Genomic DNA, 27,038 nt, shown 5'->3' on the forward strand with positions numbered 1-27,038 from the left:
AAGTCAGGATCCAGTTCTGCTGCCTACTTGCTTATCAAACGTTCAGCGCACATGGTTGAGATTCATAATGAAGAATTACTGTTTCGATGATTACCACAAAACAATATTGGGAGAAATATAAGCAGACAAGCAATTCAGTCCATTTGGAAAAAAGAAACATTGAGACAAGTAAAACAATATTTGTGACTTTTGATGTATTTAATAAATACGCAGCATTCTTTTCTCCAGTATTACCATTCCCAGATTGTTCTGCTGCTTGAATCATTGGCCAAAAGCAGTCTCAACTACTTCTGTCCTAAAACCAGCCACATTCAGCATACTTTACCTTAACATTATTGTAACAGTGGCACAAGTTTTTAGCAATCTCATTTTGTGCTGCATATTTCATTTGTGGTTTTTAGATTTACTTATTTTTAAGGAATTTGGCAATTGTGGAAAATTCAACTCCTAAAAGCATAACAGCACAGATACATGTTTCTCTACATTTCTTATCAGATTCTAGAGTTGTATGGGAGGAGATGGTCGGTGCGTGTTGGTGTGGCCTTCTTGCAGCTCTGTCGCTGTTGCTGGATGCCAGGTAAATACAGATGGCTCTTTATATTCTTACTTAGCTATGTTTTCCCAGCTGATATACTGAGCTGAAACTAATTTAAGTATTCATGCCAATGCTTCAAAAAACCCTGTTTGCAAATCCAGTTTTTGAAGCCAAAGAGGAATCAAATTAATTCTGGCAATTGCAAAAAATTTTGTTCATGTGTCACATTTGGATAAGAGATTCTATTCAATGGTATAGGATGTCTGAATTCTCTGTGAAAGTTGTAGGAATTGTGTTGGGATTAAGCGTGTAGTCAACCATGCCAAGATAGGTTAATTTTTCACTTTCTCTGATTATATCCACATGGTTAACAGGAGGAATTTACTTGGAATCTGTTATTGTAAGGATTTTTCCACCAGGACTCCTTTCCATTTACATACAGTAAATGCTGGAAATCTGAAATAAAAACTGTTAATGATTCAGAAATGAAGCAGGTCTGGCAGCGTCTGTGGATAGAGGAACAGTTAACATTTCAAGATTCAGATGATTCATATCAGATTGGAAACATTATTTCTGTTTCTCTCTACAGGTTCTGCCACACCTATTCTGTTTCTACAACATTTTCAGTTTGTATTTCCTTTGCGTACACTATTGACTTTACAATTGGTGCATTTGTCTTTCATTTTTTCTTTTAACTGTTGCAAATGTGTGATCTGGGGACAGTACAAGTTTGAAGGACAGTGTAACTTTAATTCAACTAGTCATAAAAGAGAAAAAAATTTGGAATAATTTCCATTCTAAATTGCAACAGGTTATCCTTCAGTTACCACATTATCATATATCAACAAAACGGAATGTCATTTCAAGCACAGTAAATTGTGAACTTTAGTCACCGTCTCTAGCTTCATGGAGTATAGTTATATTTGGATAATGCAAATGAATATGTTCTAGTTAAATAATTATTTAAAAACTGCTTTCAAATTATCCTTGTAAGTTGGTAGCTTCAGAATTGGAATTGTTAAGATCGCTCCCAGAAATATATTTGTTTACATATTGTAATTACAAAACACCTGAAACATTCCTACTGATTTCCCAAACTGATTTATCAAAACTGTCATTAATACAAGAGGTCCTCAATTTACAAACATTTGCATTTATGAACGCAATCCCATACAGGACTGTAATTTTAATGACCAGCATATGAGCATTTCCTGTACTTACGAACGGCTGTTTCACTTGGTGTTCCAACTTCAAACTCAAGATCAGAACCCATTCACAATTTGGGACTGCCTGTATTTGGATAATTTTGCTGAGATAGCTATTTGTTGCAAGGACTGATATGTGTGATACATGTTTAATTCAACTTTGTAAGTTTAGAGAATTCATCCTAGTTTTAGTTTCATCTTAGTTAATTGATCAAAGTCAATTTTCACAACTTCTATTTTGACTTCCGAACTGTTATTGGCTTAAGATTTGAAGTTAGCTTCAATTGACGGAGTATACAGCAATGTCTTGTATTTATATAAGAATCTTTAACATAAAAAATCCCAAGAAGCTTTGCAGGAACATTATAAAGCAAGATATGACACCAAGCCACATGTTAAATGACTAAAGGAAGCTTTAAGGATTGCCTTAAAGGAGGAAGGCAAGATAGAAAGGCATACGTATTTGAGTGTATTACAGAACGTAGGACTCGGGCAACTGGTGGCATGCTCATTAGTGGTGGAGAGATCAAAATCATGCATTCTTAAGAGGCTGGAATTAAATGAGATGATCTTGGTGGGTTGTGAGGCTTTTACTTCACAATCAGCCACCAGCATTTTCATGTACATCATTTCATTAGGAAACTGGAATGTGTAAAGTGAATAAGATCATTGAAATTGCTCTTCTGTGGTTGGATAGAGGCATAGCACAGAAACCAACCCTTCGGTGCAACCAGTTCATAATCCCAAATTAAACTAGTCCTATCTGTCTGCACTTGGCCCATATCCCTCCAGACATTTCTTATTCATGTACTTTTCTAAATGTCTTTTAAATGTTGTAAGTGTACCCACATCCTCACTTTCTCTGGAAGTTCATTACACACACGAACCACTCTGTGACCAAAAAGAATTGCCTCTCCTGTCTTTTTTAATTATTTCTTCTCTCGCATTAAAAATATGCCCCATAGTCTTGAAATCACCCACCCTGGGGAAAGGACACCTGCCATTCAATTTTTCTATACCCCTCATGATTTTATAAACCTCCATAATGTCACCCCTCAACTTCCTACATTCCAGTGGAAAAAGTCCCAGACTTCTTATAATTCAAACCCTCCATATCGAGCAACATCCTGGTAAATCTCTTCTGAACCCTGTCCATAATATCCTTCCTATAACATGGGGGACCAAAACTGGACACAGAACTCCAGAACAGGCCGCCCCAATATCCTGTACAACCTCAGCATAACCTAATGAACAAATGGCACAATCAGAGAAGGGAAGGGAGCAGGGTGTAATTTCATGGAATTTAAATTCTGCCAGAAGAGGCAGGGCATTTCATTTGTCCATTACCTGTGTGAACATCACTTAAAGAAGTGGAAAGCAACAGCTGTCAGAATTCCTGTCATTTCCACCTCCAGTGACCCAGTCACTGTAAATGTCTTTCTTACTTGATTCTGCAAAATGTTGTGAAATTACAAAGGCTGGTTTTGGTATAGCAATCAATTGTTGCTTGATCAGTCACCGTTGGAGAGCACGGACAAGTTAATGGTTTCACATATTTAAGATCCTTAATCGTTCCTAGCATTTAAAAAATATTGCAGCTGAGTATGTACTAGAATGTGGTGAAAATAATATTCATACTAGCTCACTATTTGTAGATATCCTGATCCCAGAATTTAAGGTTGGGTGCACGTTCATATTGGAGCTGGAAGTGATGCACTGGCACAGAATCTGAGAGTCCTCCAAGGGAATTTTAAGACAAACATCTTTAAGTCTACATGACTAAGTAAGGCTCAAAGTCAGAAGCTTGTGATCTCTAGACCCTCTCCAGAGAGTTGAGCACAAAATCTAGACTGACATTTTAGTGCAGCATTGATAGGGTCCTGCAGTACTGAAAGTGCTTGTTTTTTTTTAAATGAAATGTTAAAAGGCCCCATTGTAATCCTCTGCCAGTATTTCAAAGAGCAGTTATACTGGGCCATGATCAATATATATCCCCATCCAACATCAGCTAATCAGATTGTCTAGCCAGTTCAATGTAGGCACGTTGATCATGGCATTGGCTTCCAATCTCTGAAGTCACTGTCTCCTTTGGACCTCAGAGGCCCATGCAGCCAGCAAGAAAATTATAGGAAATGTTTCTGGCCGTTATACAATTGCTACTTTTAGGACCTTGCAGTGCACAAATTGCCTGTCTCCTTTCCTACAGTACAACATTACTTCAACAACTGGTCACTGTGGGGGGTTGGTTAGCTCATTTGACTAGTTGGAATGAAAATAGTGACAATAGCATGATTGTCTCCTCCTACTGGTATTTCTTGCAGGCCTACCTCCTTTCTTTTGCTTTATGCAGATTGATGCTTCTCAAGCTTTTTCACTACTTATATCTCTCTAGCAGCGATGCCTGTTCCTCATGGGCTATGGCTAATGACCATATAAGAAAATTACTTTTGAGGTTATAAAATGGTGTGCATAACTACAAGTTTTGACTTTTTCTCAAATATAAAGCAAAGTGCCAGTGAAACTCCGATCTGGCAGCATCTATGGAGAAAGACATAGCTAACATTTTAAGTCCAATAAGGTAACTTAAGAACCAAGGACTTGAGACATTAATTCTGTTTCTGTCTCCACAAATTTTACCAAACCTGCTGTGTTTATCCACCATTTTTACTCCAGATCTCCAGCATCTACAGTATTTGTGTCTTATGTGTCTTTTTCTCATTGATTTTGGAGATAAAGAAAGTGTCTGTGTATTCTGTCAGCTGACCTACACGGTCAAGAGTTTTATTTTGTTCTTTAATATTTCTACTCATATATTTTATTCTCCATCCTCTATATGTTCCTTTTCCTTATGTGCCAACTGCAGTTGAATACTGGACTTGCAATAGACCACTGAAATAGTATTCTGAAGTCGCTGGGCTTCATGTAAAGCTTGTGACATAGATGGACTAAATGTGCTTTGGATAGATGATGGAAGGAACTTGTGGATTGTGGGACATATAGCAGTTTGGATCAGTAATTGGCTTGCTGAAAGAAAATAGGATGATGGTTGATGGGAAATGTTCATCCTGGAGTCCAGTTACCAGTGGTTTACCACAAGGGTCGATGTTGAGTCCACTGCTGTTCGTCATTTTTATAAACAACCTGAATGAGGGCGTAGAAGGGTGGGTAAGTAAATTTGCAGACGACACTAAGGTCGGTGGAGTTGTGGATAGTGACAAAGGATGTTGGAGGTTACAGAGAGACATAGATAAACTGCAGAGCTGGGCTGAGAGGTGGCAAATGGAGTTTAATGCGGACAAGTGTGAGGTGATTCACTTTGGTTGGAGTAACCGGAATGCAAAGTACTGGGCTAATGGTAAGATTCTTGGTAGTGTAGATGAGCAGAGAGATCTCGGTGTCCAGGTGCACAGATCCTTGAAAGTTGCCACCCAGGTTGATAGGGTTGTTAAGAAGGCATACAGTGTTTTAGCTTTTATTAATAGAGGGGTCGAGTTCTGGAACCATGAGATTATGCTACAGCTGTACAAAACTCTGGTGCGGCTGCACTTGGAGTATTGTGTACAGTTCTGGTCACCGCATTATAAGAAGGATGTGGAAGCTTTGGAAAGGCTGCAGAGGAGATTTACTAGGATGTTGCTTGGTATGGAGGGAAGGTCTTACAAGGAAAGGCTGAGGGACTTGAGGCTGTTTTCGTTAGAGAGAAGAAGGTTGAGAGGTGACTTAATAGAGACAAAAAAGTTAATCAGAGGGTTAGATAGGGTGGACAGGGAGAGCCTTTTTCCAAGTATGGTGACAGCGAGCACGAGGGGGCATAGCTTTAAATTGATGGGTGGTAGATATAGGACAGATGTCAGAGGTAGTTTCTTTACTCAGAGGGTAGTAAGGGTATGGAATGCTTTGTCTGCAACAGTAGTAGATTTGCCAACTTTAAGTACATTTAAGTCGTCATTCGACAAGCATATGGGCGAACATGGAATAGTGTAGGTTAGATGGGCTTCAGATTGGTATGACAGGTCGGTGCAACATCGAGGGCCGAAGGGCCTGTACTGCGCTGTAATGTTCTATGTTGTGCAACGATCTGTTTCAGTATTCATATGGCTCAATTGCAGCCTCTAGTGGCAGCAACAAAGTATCACATTAGCATTGTATTTGTTTGATAACTGCAAAGGTTTTAGAATCTTAAGCTTCTACCAGTTTGCTCATAAAACAAGTTTGCCCAATTGTCTGCAAGTCTGGGGTTTTTTTTAAGAGAAGCTATAAATTTTAAGATGTTCAAATTGTCATTTAGCAACAGAATTATCCCTTTAGAAGATCAGTTGATTGCTTGCTCTCAGTGCACTATCTTCAACACTAGGACATGGATTTTAAATCCAACAGATCATTGGCAGTTTTGTGATGAACTGAACACTGTGATACTCAGCAAAAAATGTTCTGCAGTGATCTCTGGTTTTAGGAAAAAAGGTGAACATAATGTCACCAGTGAGCGTGGCCAAGATTACTTGCGGTTATGATGACCATGCAATTTAATAACCTGTGCTCAGTCATGACAATTGGCCGTTTAGACAAAGTATTGGCGGATTTCTGCAAATTGTAGGCCAGGAAGGAGTGAAGAGGAAAATGTGGTGAAAAATGATAGCAGAATATGACATTAAACTACTTTTGTGATCTTGCTGGCCTTCAAGTGCACTTTTAGTGTCCATTGTTAGCACTTAAACACTCCCAAATTAAGCATTGGTTGCACAAATCCGCTGCCATCAGTGTGTGATATTTTCTGTTGCAATGCCAAATATCCTGTGGGGTGTCTGAGTTTGATAGATAGCTTTGAACCCATTGTTTCCCTTGAGCACACCTAACTTGGTCTTATTATTGATGGAACAGGAGAATCGACGTTTCGGGCATAAGCCCTTCTTCAGGGCTTATGCCTGAAGAAGGGCTTATGCCCAAAACGTCGATTCTCCTGTTCCCTGGATGCTGCCTGACCTGCTGCGCTTCTCCAGCAACACATTTTCAGTTCTGATCTCCAGCATCTGCAGACCTCTCTTTCTCCTTATTATTGATGGATCAATTCACAGTGACATAGTGCCTAATCTCCAGTCTAGTTTGGCTAGTTTAAACATTTTATTGCCTTTCTTTCTCTTTTCCTGATTTATCCTCTAGAATGATTCCAAGGTAGTCTTAAATGACCATTCTTCATGTATAAACCTTGAAGTTAAGTATTGACTGATCACACAAAGTGCCTTCAAAAACTTCTCACTTTTCCTAAGAGTTATCATTTGATGTTTCCTTTCCCCAAGGTGGAAGCACTGAAGTCATGTTCTCCTCAATTGTTAATCTGATAGATATGCTAACTAATAGATCAATAATCAGACTGGACATTTCTGCTCTGTGTGGCTCAGTGCGCATGAACCTTTGCAAACATTTCCTGAGACATAAAAAAAACCACTAAATCTGAACAGTTTATATGACAAAGGAGCAAGATTAAACCAGTCAGCCCTTCAGGCCTGCTCTGCCATTCATTATACTCCTGGCTGATTATCCAGCTGAGTATACCATTCCCACTTTGTCCCCATACTGTTTGATCCCCTTCACCATAAGATCTATAATCTAACTCCTCCTCAACACATTGTGTTTTGGCCTCAAGCACTTTCTGTAACAGAGACTCCAATAGATTCTGGACGAAGAAATTTCTCCTCTGCGCTGTCTGAAATGGACTACCCTATATCCTTGGACTGTGCCCTGATTCTGGAATAGAAGATTCACCCAATTTCCTCCTCCTCCACCCCCCCCCCCCCATCAAAAACACGCGCACACCCTGCAGGGTATTCCCAGTCAAACCGAATGTTTACTGTCATTACTCCAGTGAAAGTGAATGAGACATCCAGAGTCGCACATGTGCAGTATAATGTGGATACCTGGAAGTTGCTGGTAATAATTGGATGCTCTTCAAGAGGATTTGCTGTTCACTTGAATTAATGGAAAAAACCTATAAATAGATAACTTTACATTGCTGTGCTCTTTGGCTCTTTGAGAACCTTTGAAAACGATACATTTTTATGAATTGCAACTAATTGCATTTTAACAGCTTGCTAATGCCACAACACTAAAAAGCCATTCATGCTGCCCCTGGGAAATTACTTTTGGATTTGTGGAATATCACATTTCACCATTATGATGAATTGTGCATAATTCAAATTAAAGTTTTTGTTTTAATTAAATCATCATTTATTTCACTGTCTAAACTTAAAAATGAAGGGTAATTTGATTTATGACTTCTTGGTTTGCTGTTCATTAGAATATTTCAACCTGATTGGCTGCTGGCCCCTGCTTTCTGATCTTTCTGTTGCTTTATGTCTGGAGATTCCTTTGACTTGAGAGCAGTTTTAAACTGCTATCAGACAGAGTGAAGTCTATTCTATTGTGTATGATGGATCAAGCTGTGCTCGGGGTTAGCTGCCAGTGATACTTTCATGCTGACCTCTAGTATCTTGTGTGAGACCAACATTTATGTTGATACTCAAAAGATACAAGATCAGTTTTTCATACAAGTGGCATGGAATGACCTAATAAGAAAATAGGTGGAAGTACACAAGATAGTTTCAATCATGTAAATTTACTACTATCTTATCCTCTCAAAACTTTACCACTATAGCTTAACATGCATTCTAAGATGACCATGTTTTCAACAAGTAAATGAAAATGTTGTGACATTGCTGATAATTTGCTCTTGTCCTCTGTCTGCGATGCTGCACAAAGCTATGCCATTCTTACAGCTCGTATCCCAAGCAATGTTTTGTTTTGTTTTTGATGTTTGGGGTAGGGTTTCCAACCTTCCCTTACATGCAGATTAGGTTGGATAGTTATTAGTGCATTAAGCGTCACGTTTTTGTTCTCTCTCTGGGATTGCATTTCCTGTGTTGGCACTATTCATCAAAACTGCAGAAATGATCATAACTGTCTTGCTTGGAACAGGTATGCAAATGTGGCAAAAAACAAGGAATCTAGTGTTCTTTTGATAATGATACCGAATACATTTGACTAGACATCCTAGTCATAAATAAGCAAGGTTACTGACATATATAAGAGTTATGACAACATTTGGAATTCTGTATTCACCATAACAAATGGTATGACCGTTGTATATTGCATTTAATAGCATTGAATCATCTGCATCTAAACAAATACCTCCCTCGCTGTCTGTCTGCACCAGAAACTTCAACATTTGCTCCCCTCCAACAAAATTATTTGATTGTGCATAAACAGCATAAATTTGCAAATGGAAAATCATGTTTGACAAACTTGGAAATTTTTTTTGCAGATGTTACTGACAAATTTATAAAAGAAAGTTGATGTAGTTTATTTGAATTTTCCGAAGGCTTTGTTAAAGTTCCCCAAGTGAGTTTTTTTAGCAGAATTAAAACACATAGGAAGGGAGTTAATGTATTGGTAATGTAATAAGGATTGGCTAACTGACAGTAAATGGAATAAATGGGTCATTCTCATGTGGCAGACTGTAACTAGTGACATACATAAAGGATCAGTACTTGTTCATGACATCAATAATTTGGACGCATTAACAAGTTTGTAGATGATCCATAGATAAGCAGGAGTATGTGTTGTGAGGAAGATGTAAAATTTTAAGGATGATCTGGCAAGGATGATATTAGTGATTGGGCAAGAACACGGCAGGTGGAATAACGTGTAAAAATGTGAGTTTATCCACTGTAGTAGGAAGAACAGGTGTGCCATGTATTTCTTAAATGATGAGAGTTCGGAAAGTTTGAATGTGCAAAGGAGCTTGGGTATCCTTATCAATATGTCACTGAAGGCTAACATGTAAGTAGTTCAATCCATTAGAAAGGCTAGTGCAATGTTAGCCTTTATCACAAGTGGATTTGAGTACAGGAATTGCAAAGTCTTGCTTCAATTGTATAAGAAAGTGGTTCAACTGTACCTAATGTAGTGTGTACAGTTTTGGATGCCTTATAATAGGTGTGCAGCCAATATTCACCAGATTTGTTCCCAGGTAAGATTGCTGCATGAGGAGAAATTGGGCACACCAGACATGTATCCTCTTGAGATTCAAAGAACATTGAGATGATCTTATTGAAATCCGCAAAGTACTTAAAGGGATAGACTGGATTGATACAAATCAGATACTTTATATGATTGAGGAGTTTAGAACCGAAACGTCGAATCTTCTGTTCCCTAGATGCTGCCTGACCTGCTGTGCTGTTCCAGCAATAAAGTTTCAGAGTTTAGAACCAGGCAACGCAAGTTAAAAATAATGGTGATGCCATTTAAAGCTGAGATGATAATTTCTTTTTACTCAAGAATAATGAATCTTTGGGGATGCTCAGTAGTTGAGTATATTTAATGTCGAAGTTGTTGAATTTTTGATTATCAGTGTCGTGAAGTGTTATGGGGATATTTTGGTAAACCACATTAAAGTGTTTGGTCAGCCTGTTTGTATTAAATGATGGAGTAGGCTTGATGGGCTGAATGGCCTACTCCTGTTCCTATGCTCCTAACGGGTGGATATATGAGGAGAAACGTTTTTACTCTATAGTGTCTTATAACAGTTATTCCAAGAATGATGAACTTCAGTTCATTACTTCAGTTATGTGGATGGATCAGGAAGCTGGGACTGTTCTCCTTAGAAAAGACTGAGAGGACATTTGATAGAATGCTTGAAATCATGAGTCGGTCCTGGATGCAGGTTTGCTCGCTAAGCTTGAAGGTTTGTTTTCAGAGGTTTCGTCACCATACTAGGTAACATCTTCAGTGAACCTCCGGATGAAGTCCGCTTTCCATTAATATGTTTGGGTTGGTGACATCATTTCCTATGTGATGTTATTTCCTGTTCTTTTTCTCAGGGGGTGGTAAATGGGATCCAAGTTATTGTGTTTGACTTACTGGCATAAAATTCACTAAAGAGGAGGAAGACAACAGCAAACTGCCATTCCTAGATGTCACAGCAGAGCGAACACCCAATGGGGAACTTCAAACCAGCGTCTATAGGAAAAAAACACACACGGCCCAAATATTGAACTACAGAAGCAATCATCCCAATATCCACGATCAAAGCTACATTAGAACATTATTTCAATGAGCCACCACACACTGCAGCACAGAGGAACTATGTAGAGCAGAGGAAAATCACCCATACAGTGTATTCAAAAAGAATGAATGAACTCAGTCTGCCGATTTCTCAGCAACAAACCCAAACAAGCAGACAAAATGCATCTATAAATACTAGCCACTCTCCCCTATATCAAAGACATCTTGCAAATGACTGCCAGACTACTCAGACCCCTTAGCATCATGGTAGCCCACCAACCCACGAAAACAGCAGTTAATGAATTTGAAAGACCCTACACAGACAACAAGCAAAACTAATGTCATTTACAAAATACCTTGCAAGAACTGTAACAAGCACTACATTGGACACAGGTAGAAAACTAGCCACCAGGGTACATGAACATCAACCAGCACAAAGACATGACCCACTCTCACTAGTATCCTTACGTACAAATGAGGGAGGACACCACTTCGACTGGGACAATACATCCATCTGAGGACAGGCCAAACAGAGACATGCACGAGAATTCCTCGAAGCATGGCATTCCAACCAGAACTCTCTCAACAAACACATTGACTTGGATCCCATTTACCGCCCCCTGCAAAAAAGAACCGCAAATGACATCACGATAGGAAATGACATCACCAACCCAAGGAAACCCAAACATATAAATAGAAAGCGGACTACACCATCAGTGCTTCATCCAGATGCTCACTGAAGATGTTACTTAGTATGGTGACGAAAGGTCTGAAAACGAACCTTCCAGCTCAGCGAGCAAACCTACATCCAGAATCTCAACCTGAGCTACAAATCTTCTCAAAACTCTCTATCACAAAAAGCAGCATCTACGTTAAAGAAGTAATTAGGAAGGCAAATTCAATGTGGCCTTAATCACAAATGACTTGAGTGTAAACAAAGTAGCTTTGACACAGCTATGCAGGGCATAGGTGAGATCACATCTAGAATACAATGTAGATTCTTGGCAGAATCCACAGTTTCAAAATTAGTGTCTTCCATTTAAAGTTGAGGTGAAGAATTTCTCCTGGAGAGTCATTAGCATTTGAAATTCTCTTCCATTGGCAGCAGTGGAAGCTGGGTCATTGTCTAACTCAGTCTTGAATGTATTCAGATTTGTGATCTACAAAGGAGTTTAGGGTTATTTGGGGCAAGCATGAAAGTACAGTTGAGGTCATAGACATATTAGCTAGGAGCTCATTGAGTGGAAAAATTCCTACTACTTATGCTATTATGTTATACAAGTCAAAAATCAGGACATCAATATAAAGTGAATGGCATTTAAAAAAAGGTAACATCAGGGTACAAGCATTCTGGTTTTAATCTGAGAAAAGCCACTTAAGAAAATGGAGGTAGATTCAATTGCGCCTTTCAAAAAGGAATTGGTTAAGGAGGTGAGCAGAGAAATTTGGAGAGCTACAAGAAAGGGCAAGGAAGTGGGATTAGCCAAGTTGCTCTAGTGGAGAGCTAACATGAACATGTTAGGTTATGTAGCCATTCAATGATTCTATATTGAGCTGCATTCATTTCCAAACTGTTGCTTGAAGAACATTGTTAAAAAATAAAATTCCTGAAGCTTTGGAATAGTATTTTAGCTCACCTGAGCTTATTTGGTCTTTGTATATCATTGAAATTGTTCCTTGCAATATGAAATGTGTTGAGTACAATATTTGGACAATTTTTTTGAAGAAGCTTATTTGTTTTTACAGCACTGATGAAACTGCCTCAGAAAACATCTTGAAAGCAGAATTGACTATGGCTTCTCTCTGTGGCAAACTGAGTCTTGTTACACCAAGAGATGCATTCATCACTGCTATTTGCAAGGCGTCTCTGCCCCCACATTATGCACTAACTGTTCTGAATAGTTCTTCTGGTGGTTTGCATAAAAGTGAGTAGCTTTTATACATTGTAGATGTTAGATTTTTATGTAATTGATTTTAGTTTGTGTTTTTGAAAAGTGGTTATGGACAAATTGCATTGTTAAAATTTTATCTCTGGTTTTGTTGGAAATGCAACTCTGGCTGGAATGAAGGCTTTTCTCACTTGGGTTCTGGATAGGAGAGTTTTTCCACTGAACACGCTAGTTTTCCTCTTGAGAAATTGCAGTAAATTAAATAGTACTTCTTACACTGATTTGCTGCTGCTTTGTGGAGATATTGATTTGCGTGCTACTTTGACATTGGAATTGGTTAGTAAATGTGCTGTTTGCTTTGGTGCTAACCATATGGTCAAGAATGGACTGTGCACAGTGCTGAAACAGCTGATGTCTGCCGGACTGATAGTGGGGCTGGTACATTTGACTTCAGTATTCCGAAGCAGAAAGTGATCAAACTGGAATAGTTTCTGCTCCTGGTAGTATTGCTGGGAATTACGCAAGTATCAATATCGGGCTAATGGAAGAGGAGAAGGTCCTTTTCTGTTGTGTATGTCACAGTCAGTACATTACACATTTAAGAGACATACTCACAGTATCACCACAGTATGTAGCATGTGACCTATGGATATAAATATCTCGGGTGCCTTTTAACTCTGATTGTTTGAAGCATTGCAAGCTACAGGTAAGCATGCTGCTTTGTGTAACTTAATGGCTTGATATTAACATAAACTCTGATGTACCTGTGGAAGTAATATTTATATATAATAGCTGGCTGTAATGAACATCTGTTGGATTATTCAATATTACTAATTATGTCCTAGTTTCTTATGTTGCAAAGGGTAAAATAAGCATTGTCACATCAGCTAAAATAAAATCCCATCATATTCTGCTATTCATTAGATTGTAATTGATCTTTACCTCAAGTTCATCTGTTTAATAATCTGATACAACAAAGTCAATCATCTTCAGTCTTTGTTATTTTAGTCAAGCCAACATCCACAGCCTTTTGGGAGACGGTGTCCCAGATCTCCACTACCCTCTTGATTTCACTGCTGATTTACTACAACCATTGAGGGTGATGGGCTGGGGATGCCTGGAGTTAGCATTTAAGGATGGGAGGGGATTCTGGTTATATCTCACCCCACCTCCTGGAGTTCTTTCCGCTGCCAGCTACAAGACCTTCTGAAATGCTCACAAGGTGAATTGGGCAGGGATATAGATGGACTCAAGACGTTTTTGTAATGCTTCTTCCTGTTTAATCATTTTCCGAAATGTACATTTTGAAGGATCATGATTATATTTGATCATTTGGTTAAACTTGTGAATAGCAGTAACAGCTTGTGGAATCATGACACAGACATCCGTACCTTTGTGTGAGTGGGGAACCGGTTGGTGAAGCAAAATATAAAGATAACATTTGTTGATGTATCAAGATAATCCTTAGTAATACACTTAGTAAATCAGATCATCTGACTTTTATATTGTTGTGAAATGTTCCTGTTAACACTTGATATTCGAAGCAATTTTATCTTTACAACTTAAAGATGTCAGGATCTCATTTCCATTTGATATAATGTGTTCTTGGAGGGCTTGACTAGATAGCTACTAGGAAGTCAGTTCCCTTGGCTGGAATATCTAGAACTCCAAGGCACAATATCAGAAAAGGGGTCAATCACTAAGGACTCAGATGACAGATTTCTTCACTCATATGGTTAATCTTTGGAATTTTCTGCACCAGAGAGCAATAGACGCTTAATTAATGAGTAAATTAAGAGAGAAGTATAAGATTTTTCAGACACTAATGGCTTTGATTGGTGTGGAGTAATTGGAATTGGTACAGAAGGTCAGCCAACATCTTAAGGAATGATGGAACAGGCTCAAGGGCCCTTATCACCTACTTCTCTTGTTCTTGATATGTTTTCCTTTCTAGCGTATTCCATTCAGGGTCAAAGTGTGCAGATGATCAGCCCATCAAGTGATTCGCATCAGCAGGTGGTTGCAGTGGGTCAGCCTCTCACATCTCAACACCAGGGGACTGTTATGGTAAGATGTCTTGTCCTGCATTTTTAAAATAATTCTTTGGCATAGTGCATTTCAGTCATTCATTTAACATAAATAAAACTTTTCTTTCCCTCCTGAAGTTGACTGCAAAGAATATTCAGTGCATGCGGACATTGTTGAGTTTAGCTCATTGTCATGGTTCGGTGCTTGGAACATCATGGCAGCTCGTTCTGGCCACTCTACAGGTATGATCAATCTCCTGCTCATTTCATCATCGTTTACAAAAACTAGAATTTAGATTTCATTTTACGTTGGCATTGTTATACGTTTATTTGTTTCAGTTACAGAAATCTAATTTTCAGCATGGCACATGTAAATGTGTGAATTGCCTCTGGATGTGAGGCCCCTATTCAAAAACAAAATTGTTTTCTTTGGATGAGACATGAAATCAGTGCTTCCAGTGATTTGGTTAGAGGATGTCAAAGGCTCATTGGCAGAACAAGAAGTTACCTTGTATCCCAGTTAACAATCCTGCCTCAGTCAACACCACCATAAAGAGATTAACTGGCTCTTTCTTGTAGAATCTTGCTGAGGCTGGCATATTTGCTCTCACGAGTACAGTTGCTGTGCTCCAATTTATACAAAAAATAAGCAATCCCTTCTACCGAGTGGGAAGCCACTCCAGAAAGAAGATTTGTACAGTATTAATATTATGAAGTTTGTTGACTCTTATTCCCATTTGGTGTGATTCACTGTTGGGAGTACTGATTTAATCTAAAGCCTTTTAAAAGCTTATGAGAAAAAAATCTTAAAACAGATTATATAGTCATTACCCACTTTGCCATTTTAAGATTTAGTTGTGTGCGCTTTGACTGTCGTATTGCAGGCATTGCAACAATGACTAAAATTCATTGTCCCAAAGCAGTTTGCAGCCATTCTGAAGTTGTGAAAGGTCCTACCTTAATGCAGGCCCTTCCCTCGTGCAAGTAAAGTATTTCTGGATTCAGCAATAGTTTTCTATACTTAAATTTATCGAATCTCCAAGATATTGTCGCCTGTAAAATTGTAGAGCTTTATTCAGTGCAGTTTGTTACATATAACAGATAACCAAATGCTTCACTTTTGAACCATTCATACCTGCAGGTCTGTGCAATGTGGTGTCGTTTTGTTTTTAGAATTATAGAATCCTTACAGAGTGGAAGCAGGCTATTCAGCCCATCGAGTCCATACCAATTCTCTGAAGAGCATTCCACCCAAACTCACCCCCTCTTACCCTATCCCTGCAAGTCTGCATTTCCCATGGCCAATCCACCTAACCTGCACATCTTGGGGATTTGGGAGGTAACTGGAGAACCTGGAGGAATCCCACACAAACACGAGGAGAATGTCCACACAAACAGTCACCCAAGGATGGAATAAAACCTGGATCCCTAATACTGTGAGGCAGCAGTGCTAACCACTGAGCCTTTTATCCAGTTACAAAACACAACATTTTAAATTAATTTAATAGAACACACACAAAATGTCATTCTGGTTTGCAAGTTATTTGGCTGCATGGAACTCGAGACTTTCTGAAGAAAAGACACAGTGTTGAAACTTGTCATCTGAACTCATCAGGAAATTCAAAAGGAGTACCAAAGAAAAGGGAAAACAGCAATGCTGTGTGAGCATTGATTGCTGATTGGTTGGCAAGAGGTTTTTGCATGCAGAATGCACTTGTTAATTATGATTGCCAGTTATCTGCCAAGCTTTGTTGAATTATAAACTGTGGCTTTAATTTACTCTAACTGGTCAATGCATTGCCCAAGGAATGACCCAGGGGATGATTGTCATCTATTTTGTTGAGTTGAAGTAGGCATAGTTCATTATGTGTTCTTTGTCTGAAAAGAACAGGGCCCTGTGTGTTAATGTATGTAGCTTCCAGTACATGCAATTGCACCACACTGTGATCCCAATCAATCCAAATTGATTGTCAGAATTATTGTGCAAATAGTCCGCCAGTCATGGAATCATGTCTAATGCTAGGGGCACTGTTAGTTTTGCAAATGCAAGTTTGTTGCGTAAATCAATATCTTCCTTGCTCCATGCAGCAAAAGGTTATGCTTTTTGTCATGATACACCAGTTTTTGGGACAATATAACTGACATATCTAACATCACACCAATAATGAATTTCATACATCATATTACTCAGTTGTGTAGCTGGTACTTATGAATTACTCTGATGAGTTAGATGTAAAAGTTTCATAAAATATGTCGCCTTTTCAACAATAATTTCCAGATTTGCAGTTTGAAAAATTATGCAAGCAATTGTGCAGTTTTATAGCTTGACTATAACTGCTTTCACTGTGATCACTGTTGGCTGGTTTACATTTTTATTTTGGCTTTTGTAGAATACTAAGGAATAACTAAAATTGAGAGTTTTCATGGAACTGAATTAGACTTTTTTTTTATTAGCATCTTGTGTGGATTCTGGGCTTGAAGCCTGCAAGTGGAGGGGCTCTGAAACCAGGGAGAGCTGTTGAAGGGCCAAGCACAGTAAGTAACTATGTTCCGTTTAATTTGACCTTGCCCCCTCTCATTGCAGAAGAGTCAAAATGACCCTCTTATTCGTAGACAGGTGTAATTAAAGACTGGTCTTTGATTTTTATTTTTGAAAATTTCAATTTATAAGTTAATAATATTAAAATGGGTTTCTTTGTTTGTATTACAAATTGATTTGAATTTAATAGTACAGAGGGATTTTTAAACCCTCTGAATTGTAGCAATAACACTTGATCTACACACAGCTGTCAGCCCTTTACTTCATTTTATGGACTTGTTCGCCCTTGAGGTCATGTTGCATATCCATGTATAAATAATGAATTTGTGGTTTAGGTTCTGACCACTGCTGTCATGAGTGATTTGCCAGTGATTTCAAATATCCTTTCAAGATTATTTGAGAGTTCCCAGTGAGTATGATCTCTTAATAAATAAAATTCATAAATTTAGTGTGGAATATTGTAAACTGTTGGTTAACTTGTGTTTTAAATCTAATTTGAAGGTATCTTGATGATGTCTCACTCCATCATATGATAAATGCTCTGTGCTCCTTATCGACTGAAGCCATGGATATGGCATTTTGGAACAACAAGGTACAAATAGAGGACTGGTTGAATGTATAGCTATCACAGTAGCTACTGTATGAATAGTCAATATTTCCACCTCTGAGATTTCTATCTTGTTTTAGTTTGCAGTGCTCTTTTCTACATCTCTTACAAGGAGAGATCATTTGGGGCGGTATAGTGGCTCAGTAGTTAGCATACTGCCTCTCAGCACCAGGGACCTGGTTTTGATTCCTATCTTGGGCAACTATGCAGAGTTTGCACATCCACTGGGTGCTCCTGTTTCCTCCTAAAATCCGAAGACGTGCAGGTTAGGTGGATTGGCTGTGCTAAATTGCCCCTAGTATCCAGGGATGTTCAGGCGAGGTGGATTAACCATGGGAAATGCAGAGTTGCACGGATAGAGTAATGGGGGGATGATTTGGGTAGGATGAGCTTTGGAGGGTCAGTGTTTATTCAATGGGCCAACTTACACGCTGTGGGGAGTCTGTGATTTGCAGAAAATCTGGAATTGAGACCTCAAAAATGAAGTTAAATAATAGAAATGAAACATTTACAGAAATGAAACACTTCATAATATTTGTGGGTTCTGGACTTCATTTCAAACTTGTTCTGAGGTGCTGTTTTCTCAATCACATTCTGTGCTTTCCTCCAAATCTCCACCATCTTTTATCTAGATAAATGTTTCCTGACATCACCCCTAAACACTTTTAACTTTAAGATTATACCATAGAGGGGAGTTCAGAACTCCCCACTGGTTCATGTTTAATGGCTTCTCAAACCAATGTGAAAGCAATCTAGAGCAGAGGTCATATTGCTATGGCAAATCACAAGCATATTGTGTCGTACACAAGCGTTTCTCCAAATATCCCCTTGGTTACAAAAAACTGCACACTCTATCATTCAGTTACAATTTACCCATAATATATGGTCAACCAAGAAAATTACCATTTCTGAACATAAACTGTGCTTGTAATTGTCACTTCCAGTTTAGCCTATCCCTGTATGTGCATTTCTTCCATAATCTTTAAAACATTCAGGTCTTTTAATGGCATCCATGCATATTGGTATTCACAGTTTGACTGATATCTGCTCATTCATGAGCTCATGTTCGTTTCAGGTGAGTGTCATTCTTGTGATAAATGCTTTGTCAAAACAAAATAGTTGTCTTTCAGACTCTATCTCTGCTAGATTGGTGACTTTCACAGAATGAACTCCACAGAATTGTTTAACTTGAGAGAAAGTTGCTGCTTGTGCTTTTCCCCAATACCACTGCAACTCCTGAGTTTGTGCAGTTGTCTACACTCTGATGACAAATCAGGCAGGAAATTTTCTAAGTTACTCAGATTCCTTGCACTCCTTTCACTTTTATTGTTCACTGCATCTCTGCGACAGCTCTCATTTGTCAGGATCCTGAAATAATTTTTAAATTATTTGTACATAATCTATGTACTTAACTACAGTTATTTTCAATTGCATCCTTCCGTTGTTCAGATTCAGGTTCATCTGGCGAACTCTCTCGCAGTTGAAATAGATTCTGATCATGGTCTGTGATGTTTTCTTCCATTGTATTACCACATTTATAGACAAGTAAATCATTGTCAATAGTTTCCCATCTGGAGGACCACTGTCCATGTCATGACATTTGTGTTGATGCTCTTCCAGAATAGTGGAAATATCAAATCACATGCATAGCCATTTGTATCTCCCAACTGGCATCTAAATTGTATTTTAAAAACTGCTGCTTTCATCAGCTTCACTTGTTAGTAACAGTCATTCAATTCAAGGGTCATAAAGACCTTTAACATGGCAAGTTGTGGGAGAATTTCTTCCATGTTTGATATAGGGTGGTGAGCTCTCTTCAAAGCTTAGTGAGATCCTTGGATTTATGCATATTTCCAGCTTTCCTGTTTTCACTGTTATAATGCTGCTAATCCTGTAGAAGTTGTCATTTTTGAGAACTAACTTCCTATCCAGCCTGTTCTTCATCTACTGCCCAGATCAATGGGTCTTCATTTTTCTCATTGCTTTGCCTTTCAGCTCATTTGTCTTTTTGGGTTGAGTATTGTTCAAGTGTACAACCTCAAACTTACTTCAGAGGTTTTCATTTTAAAGTTATCATTTTGAGCCATTTTGCACAGATTCGTGAAACTCATGATGTTACACAAAGTACTGGTGGTCTACCTGACACTTCGCGTTCACTTGATGCATTCCTTCTCCAATCTTCATTCCAACACTCACTAACCATTTATCATTTTAGATCTGATGATGTCACCTGTTCAGTGGAGAGTGATTTATTGGAGCCATTGCCTGATATCTCTTAAGCAATCTTTGTAGACTTGCTTTTATTCTTTCCAATTAAATATTTGTGTGCTAAGTGACTCAGCACAGCTTTTTCGTTGCCAGATCATATTTCTTTTTGTTTTGTGTAATGTCCTCCACAATACATAAATCAAGACCAGAGTATATAATTTTTTTCCCTATCCTTCTCTATGTATTTCTGTTGTCCTATGATGTTGGTCTGCTTTGGCCTGGACTATCTCTCAGCACAATACAGTGTGTAGCCTGTTCTCACATGAATAGTCTTTACCCGATATTTAACAACTTCAGCACTTCTGCACTTGTCAGTATCTTCCTTGAGAGTAAGTTTCTCCTGTTTCAGAAAACATCCTCTCCAGCAAGGGTTTTTTGTGCCTAATACAGTCCTGTGTTTCATGAGATCATCTTTCATTGGTCCAAATGCTAAGACTTCAGCGAGATAGGTTAGTGTCATCACATGTTAATCATTATTTTCTGTCTCCCTGTGAATTTTCTTGAATGCTATCCATTCAAAATGTTTTACAAGGCCTTAAAAATTTCTTCAGTTTGACATTTAAACTCCTCAGTGAGGCCTAGGGCACACTATGGTTTGTGTCTTTGCCCACCCACAGGTAATGAAGTTGATACTTTTTTTTTCAATTTTTTTTTGTTTAATTCTGTAGGTGCTTCATAATTTTGACACTGAGATAGGAAGAAATTCCCATTCTGTTTAATATCACTTTTCGTTTCCACAGCATCAGGGACTCAAATTCACAACCTGACTCGCCTGTAAATCAAAGTTGCCGATTGAAGTTCCAATTCTTCCTTTTCTTTCTTACTGGCATTGACTCTCTTAGAGGTCTGATAATCCACACAATTTCAGCTACACACTCTTGGCAGCATATTTCATGTACAGTGTGTTTTTAATGGTTTTTCAAATTAAAGTGTGAAATCGTGACAATGGCAAGTTGCAGGTGTTCAAAGCCCTTACAAATATATTTCTTCAAACGCCCACCAGAGAAAATGTTTTTTGTATGTCTATCTTATCTCCCTTCTTAATCATTTAGATTAGAATGCCGTAAGTCTTTTTTATTCAAAGAAATGCAAGCCTAGTCTGGCGAACTGTCTACATAATTTAACTATTTCAACCCTGGTATAATTCTTGTGAATCTGTATTATTTCTGATGCTAATAATTTGTTTATTCTTTAATTAGGAGCCTTCTCTATTTGCTGTTGCTAAATTGCTCGAAACAGGATTAGTGAATATGCACCGAATTGAGATTCTCTGGAGGCCTTTAACAGGACACCTTCTGGAGGTAAAGCATTTAATTTTTGGTGTTTTCATTGTTAACTGTGTGTGTAACTGAGTTACTGAGAGAGTGAAGCATTTTAATTCAGCAAATACATGCTTCCCACCTATGTTTTTAATATTCATTTAATATATAGCAGCAAGTTGCTTAGAACTCCTGATTATTTCAGAAATAGGGAAAGAATTACATTAAAATTACATAAATGTCAAATACTGGGGGCATTGTTTATTTTTTAAAAAACACAGCTGCAATTTGCCAAATATTTCTCAGAAATAAACCATGTTGCTTAGAAAGTAGTCTGAAGAAAGAATACCTTACGAATGTATATCAAAATCGGTGGGGTTTAAGTAGATTCAGATACCATAATTTCCTACTGGACTAACCAAATGAATATCCCTCAAAATTTGAAAAGTCATATTTTAGTTTTGTGGGGATATGATTCCAAGGTTACTTATCCTGGAAATGATCATGTCAACTTAACCAGACTATTCTAGCACAGTGATTGCTCTTATAAGGCACCTGTTCAACTTTAGTTTGGTTATTGAGAAAGATTATTAAGCTGCATATGTAACTTCTGCATCTGAGGTAGAAGTGCTTGTTGTTATCTATGGTAGTTGAGGGGAAAGTATTCATTTTTGGATCCCCTCTATGTGTCTTACAATTTAAAGTTTAGTAAAGCTGAACACAGCATTATTAATTAGTGAAATACAATGTTTGGGTTCATGACAGTTTGTTAAAATCTTGGGACACAATAGAGCAGAAATCTTTTCTATCATTTTGTTTTTCATAATTATTCTGAAATAGTGGCTCTTTTGTGCCTCTGAAGTTTGAGAAAGTGGTGATGAGCTGAAAAATGTGTCACTGGAAAAGCGCAGAGGTCAGGCAGCATCCAAGGAGCAGGAGAATCGACGTTTCGGGCATAAGCCCTTCTTCAGGAAGTGGTGATGAGTCTATAATAGTGATTCTGGCAATTCAAATTGAAGTATTTATCTAGGAGTAATCCACATAATTTTCGTTGCGCCATTGCCAAGTGAAGTGCTTCGAATTTTACCATGTTCTCTGTAAACTGTCTCTTTCATGCTGTCCCTTTCTGTTTTCCTCCTATCGCTTCCTCTCGTCTTTTGCAGAAGGTAAGTACTTCCCTGTTATCTAAGCGTCCTCGACACAGCTTTTCACCCCCAAAGTGTTATACTTGCATTATTATCATTAATATGTTTTCCCCTTTGTCCTATTTGCAAACTTTCATAACTTAAAATTTTAAACGTACACCTCATTCAAGCAGTACACCTGTGTAATGTATTTTCAGTGGAGGATATGAAATTGGAAAGGTATTGTGGTTAATGAACTTTTACATTTGGAAAGGATCAGCGGAGCTCTTTGGACACAGAGTTGGGATGTTGAGATCTTGTATTATGAGGGAAGACTTCATTGTGGTAGTTGTTTATAAACTTCAATATCTTTCCCAGGCCACCATGAAACCACAGAGATGGACCAATCCCAAGGATTGCGGAATAGTAAAATATCTAATGATATTTTTGTTAAAATAAGCCTGTGGGTAAGATGGAATTTGCAATAATACAGTGCCTTTGACCTCCACAAAACATTCCAAGTAATGAACATCGAATGAAGAGTTGAACTACAGTCACTGTTATGTAGGAAGCTGTCACTGCCAATGTGCAAAGTGAAGTTTACAAGTAACAGATTAGTGCATTACTGGAGGATATATCTGGGCTGTTGGGTGAAGAATCAGTGTTGATCAAGACACCTGGAGAACTCTGTTCACTTTTTGAAGTAGTATTGTGGAACCTTTCATGTCTTCCTGAAGAGGCAAGCAGAGTTTAGCCTCTCTTAAACACTAACTTTAAAGTTGCTAGATTCCCTGCACCCCTGGAATGGATTTTATTCTATTCATCACTGGAATATCGTCAAGGCTGGCTTTTGTCTACCCATAAATGTCCACTGGGCAGTTAGGAGTCAACTACATCTGTGGGTCTATAGTCACATGTAGGCAAAACCACATAAGCATGGTAGAGTTCCTTCACTAAGTGGTATTAGTGAAACAGATGGGTTATTGAAACAATGGATACCGGTTACTTCATTTGACCAGCTTTTTATGCTAGAATTTTGTTTTGTTTACTTCATATTTCACCATTTGCCATGGTAGGATTCAAAGCAGTGTCCTACCACTACACCAGTGCCTCCCCAATCTTCTGAAATAGAAGTAGGAATGGTAAGATTGAGCTAAATTGACAGTAAATGAAAGAATTCAAAGTTGAGGAATATTTTGATCATCCATGAAAATTTAATTGCTAAGTGTAGAAGATCTAAAATTTGCACAGGTAAGTGAAACAAAATTTCAAAGTTGCCACTCTGCATGATTCTTTTGAAATTTGACCCCGGGGTGACACAGTGGCTCAGTGGTTAGCACTGCTGCCTCACAGAGACCCAGGTTCAGTTCCCCACCTCGGGCAACTGTCTGTGTGGAGTTTGCACATTCTCCCTGTGTCTGCGTGGGTTTCCTTCCAGATGCTGCGGTTTCCTCCCACAGTCCAATGATGTGCAGGTTAGGTGAATTGGCCATGCTAAATTGCCCATAGTTTTAGGTAGATTAGTCAGGAATAAATATGGGGGGGGAGGGGGGGGTCTCTCTCTTCAGAGGGTCGGTGTGGACTTGTTGGGCCGAAGGGCCTGTTTCCACACTGTAGGTAATCTAATCTAATTTAGTTCTGTTTGAATGGAAGAAAAAGTTCCCAATTGTTCTGCCACTCTTTACTCCGATCCACATATTAGCATTTCTATAGTAGAGTTATTGAGTCAGACAGCACAGAAGTATTGACCTTTTGGTCCAACCTATCCATGCCAACAAGCTTTCCAAAAATGAACTAGTCCCATTTGCCAGCATTTGGCCCATATCCCTCTAAACCTTTCCTAAACATGTACTTGTCCAAGTGTCTTTTAAATGCTGCAATTGTACTTGCCCCTACCACTTCCTCTGGCAGTTTGCTCCACATAGGAACCATTCTATGTATGAAGAAGTTCCCCCTCAGGTCCCTTTTAAATCTTTCCCCTCCTACTTTAAACCTATCCACTCTAGTTTTGGACACTCCTACCATGGGGAAAAGACCTTCACTATTTAGCTACAAGAATCTCATAATTTTATAAACCTCTGTAAGGTTACTCCTCAACCTCCTGAACTCCAGCATAAAAAGTCCCAGCTTGTCCAACCTATCCTTATAACTGGAATGCTCCAGCCCTGGCAACGTCCTTGTAAATCTTCTCTGAACCATTTCTACATGACATTTCAGAGAAGGGATCCACAATGAACTTGCCCTGCCTATCCAGAGGTGCTGAGAGCAGCCCATGCTACCACACCAACTCTACAAAGTGTGTGGATCTTATGTAGCTGAGCTGATGGTTAAATAAACTTACTGCAATCAGGGAAGCTCAAAGCTGACCCTTAAGTGACTCAAATATCAATCAAGATCAATACTGCATTGTAAGTACTATGACTGTTTTTAATTTGAAATTGAATAATTGGAATTATTTCAAATTTTCTTAAAGATATTATATTCTGTGTTGTTTACATTGATTTTTGTGCTTAACAAAATTAATCAACAGAATGTTTTGACTGTATATGTTTCCAGTCTGAATGCAGGTGTAAAATTTGGGGGCATTTCACTTAATAAAACAAGTAAACTTTATAATGTGTCTGATCATTCAGAAGATAATTTAACAGGGCAGATCTTATGAATGATTTATGTGCCAGTCCTGATCAAAGCTGGAATGAACCCTGCAGAAGCACTTCTGAAATATTATTCCTGTACCACAATGCTTCTTTAAGGAAAAGAATGTGAATCTTAATAAATTGAGTAAATGCAATTACTCTTGTGTTCTATAAGTTTTTTGATTTGTTTGAAGAATTATACTAGCAATCTACAGAATTATTACCTGCTATTAGAATAAATATGTGTTAAATGGGCTTATAAATGTCACAAGCATGAGGGAAGTAAATTATTATCGTTTAAGTTCGGTATCAATTTGAATTTTTCAGTAAAATGTGATTTGTGGAACAGTGCTTCTTCAGGATCTGCTTTGTAATAGGTACTCTCGTTCTGCAGCATTGTGTGGAGAGTTACTTGGCCTTGTGAGGTATGTGATCTGCAAGTGTCATCTTGAGTAGGATCAGCAAAGAAGCTATTTTGATAGAACATAGAACAATACAGCACAGAACAGGCCCTTCGACCCACGATGTTGTGCCAAACATTTGTCCTAGCTTAAGCACCTATTCATGTACCTATCCAATTGCCGCTTAAAGGTCACCAATGATTCTGACTCTGCAGCGCATTCCATGCCCCCACCACTCTCTGGGTAAAGAACCTACCCCTGACATCCCCCCTATACCTTCCACCCTTCACCTTAAATTTATGTCCCCATGTAACACTCTGTTGTACCCGGGGAAAAAGTCTCTGACTGTCTACTCTATCTATTCCCCTGATCATCTTATAAACCTCTATCAAGTCACCTCTCATCCTTCTCCGTTCCAATAAGAAAAGGCCTAGCACTCTCAACCTATCCTCGCACGACCTATTCTCCATTCCAGGCAACATCCTGGTAAATTTCCTCTGCATTCTCTCCAAAGCTTCCACATCTTTCCTAAAATGAGGCGACCAGAACTGCACACAGTACTCCAAATGTGGCCTTACCAAGGTCCTGTACAGCTGCAACATCACCTCACAACTCTTGAATTCAATCCCTCTGCTAATGAACACTAATACACCATAGGCCTTCTTACAAGCTCTATCCACCTGAGTGGCAACTTTCAAAGATCTATGAACATACTGTATTCCGCATTCTTATTTGTCCTTCCAAAATGGACAACCTCACACTTGACAGGGTTGAACTCCATCTGCCACTCCTCAGCCCAGCTCTGCATCATATCTAAGTCCCTTTGCAGCCGACAGCAGCCCTCCTCACTATCCACAACTCCACCAATCTTCGTATCGTCTGCAAATTTACTGACCTACCCTTCGACTCCCTCTTCCAAGTCATTAATAAAAATTACAAACATCAGAGGACCCAGAACTGATCCCTGCGGAACTCCACTTGTAACTGGGCTCCAGGCTTAATATTTACCATCTACCACCGCTCTCTGACTTCGACCGGTTAGCCAGTTCTCTATCCAACTGGCCAAACTTCCCACTATCCCATGCCTCCTGACTTTCCGCATAAGCCTACCATGGGGAACCTTATCAAATGCCTTACTAAAATCCATGTACACTACATCCACTGCTCTACCCTCATCCACAAGCTTGGTCACTTCCTCAAAGAATTCAATAAGACTTGTAAAGCAAGACCTACCCCTCTCAAATTCGTGCTGGCTGTCCCTAATCCAGCAGTGTCTTTCCAGATACTCATAAATCCTATCCCTCAGTCCTCTTTCCATTACTTTGCCTACCACTGAAGTAAGACTAACGAGCCTGTAATTCCCAGGGTTATCCCTATTCCTTTTTTTGAACAGGGGCATAACATTCGCCACTCTCCAGTCCCCTGGCACCACCCCCATTGACAGTGAAGACGAAAAGATCATTGCCAACGGTTCTGCAATTTCCTCTCTTG

At 38.8% G+C, this 27,038-nt stretch overlaps 1 protein-coding gene across 3 annotated transcripts in view; it reads left to right on the plus strand.

Moving 5' to 3' along the window:
* Positions 1 to 27,038, plus strand: part of mon2 (MON2 homolog, regulator of endosome-to-Golgi trafficking) — a 132,411-nt gene that overhangs the window by 65,214 nt on the left and 40,159 nt on the right. For all 3 annotated transcript variants that reach the window (XM_087997020.1, XM_087997021.1, XM_087997022.1), the window contains 8 exons: positions 496 to 577; positions 12,544 to 12,722; positions 14,641 to 14,753; positions 14,852 to 14,956; positions 17,168 to 17,248; positions 17,588 to 17,661; positions 17,754 to 17,844; positions 21,327 to 21,428. In XM_087997020.1, coding sequence (XP_087853146.1) covers positions 496 to 577; positions 12,544 to 12,722; positions 14,641 to 14,753; positions 14,852 to 14,956; positions 17,168 to 17,248; positions 17,588 to 17,661; positions 17,754 to 17,844; positions 21,327 to 21,428 — 827 coding nt within the window. The remainder of the gene's footprint in view (positions 1 to 495; positions 578 to 12,543; positions 12,723 to 14,640; positions 14,754 to 14,851; positions 14,957 to 17,167; positions 17,249 to 17,587; positions 17,662 to 17,753; positions 17,845 to 21,326; positions 21,429 to 27,038) is intronic.

The sequence above is a fragment of the Chiloscyllium plagiosum genome, unplaced genomic scaffold (genome assembly GCF_037043375.1).
Source record: "Chiloscyllium plagiosum isolate Xiang-an unplaced genomic scaffold, Cpla_swu_hap1 HiC_scaffold_19, whole genome shotgun sequence".
Taxonomy (NCBI): Eukaryota; Metazoa; Chordata; class Chondrichthyes; order Orectolobiformes; family Hemiscylliidae; genus Chiloscyllium; species Chiloscyllium plagiosum.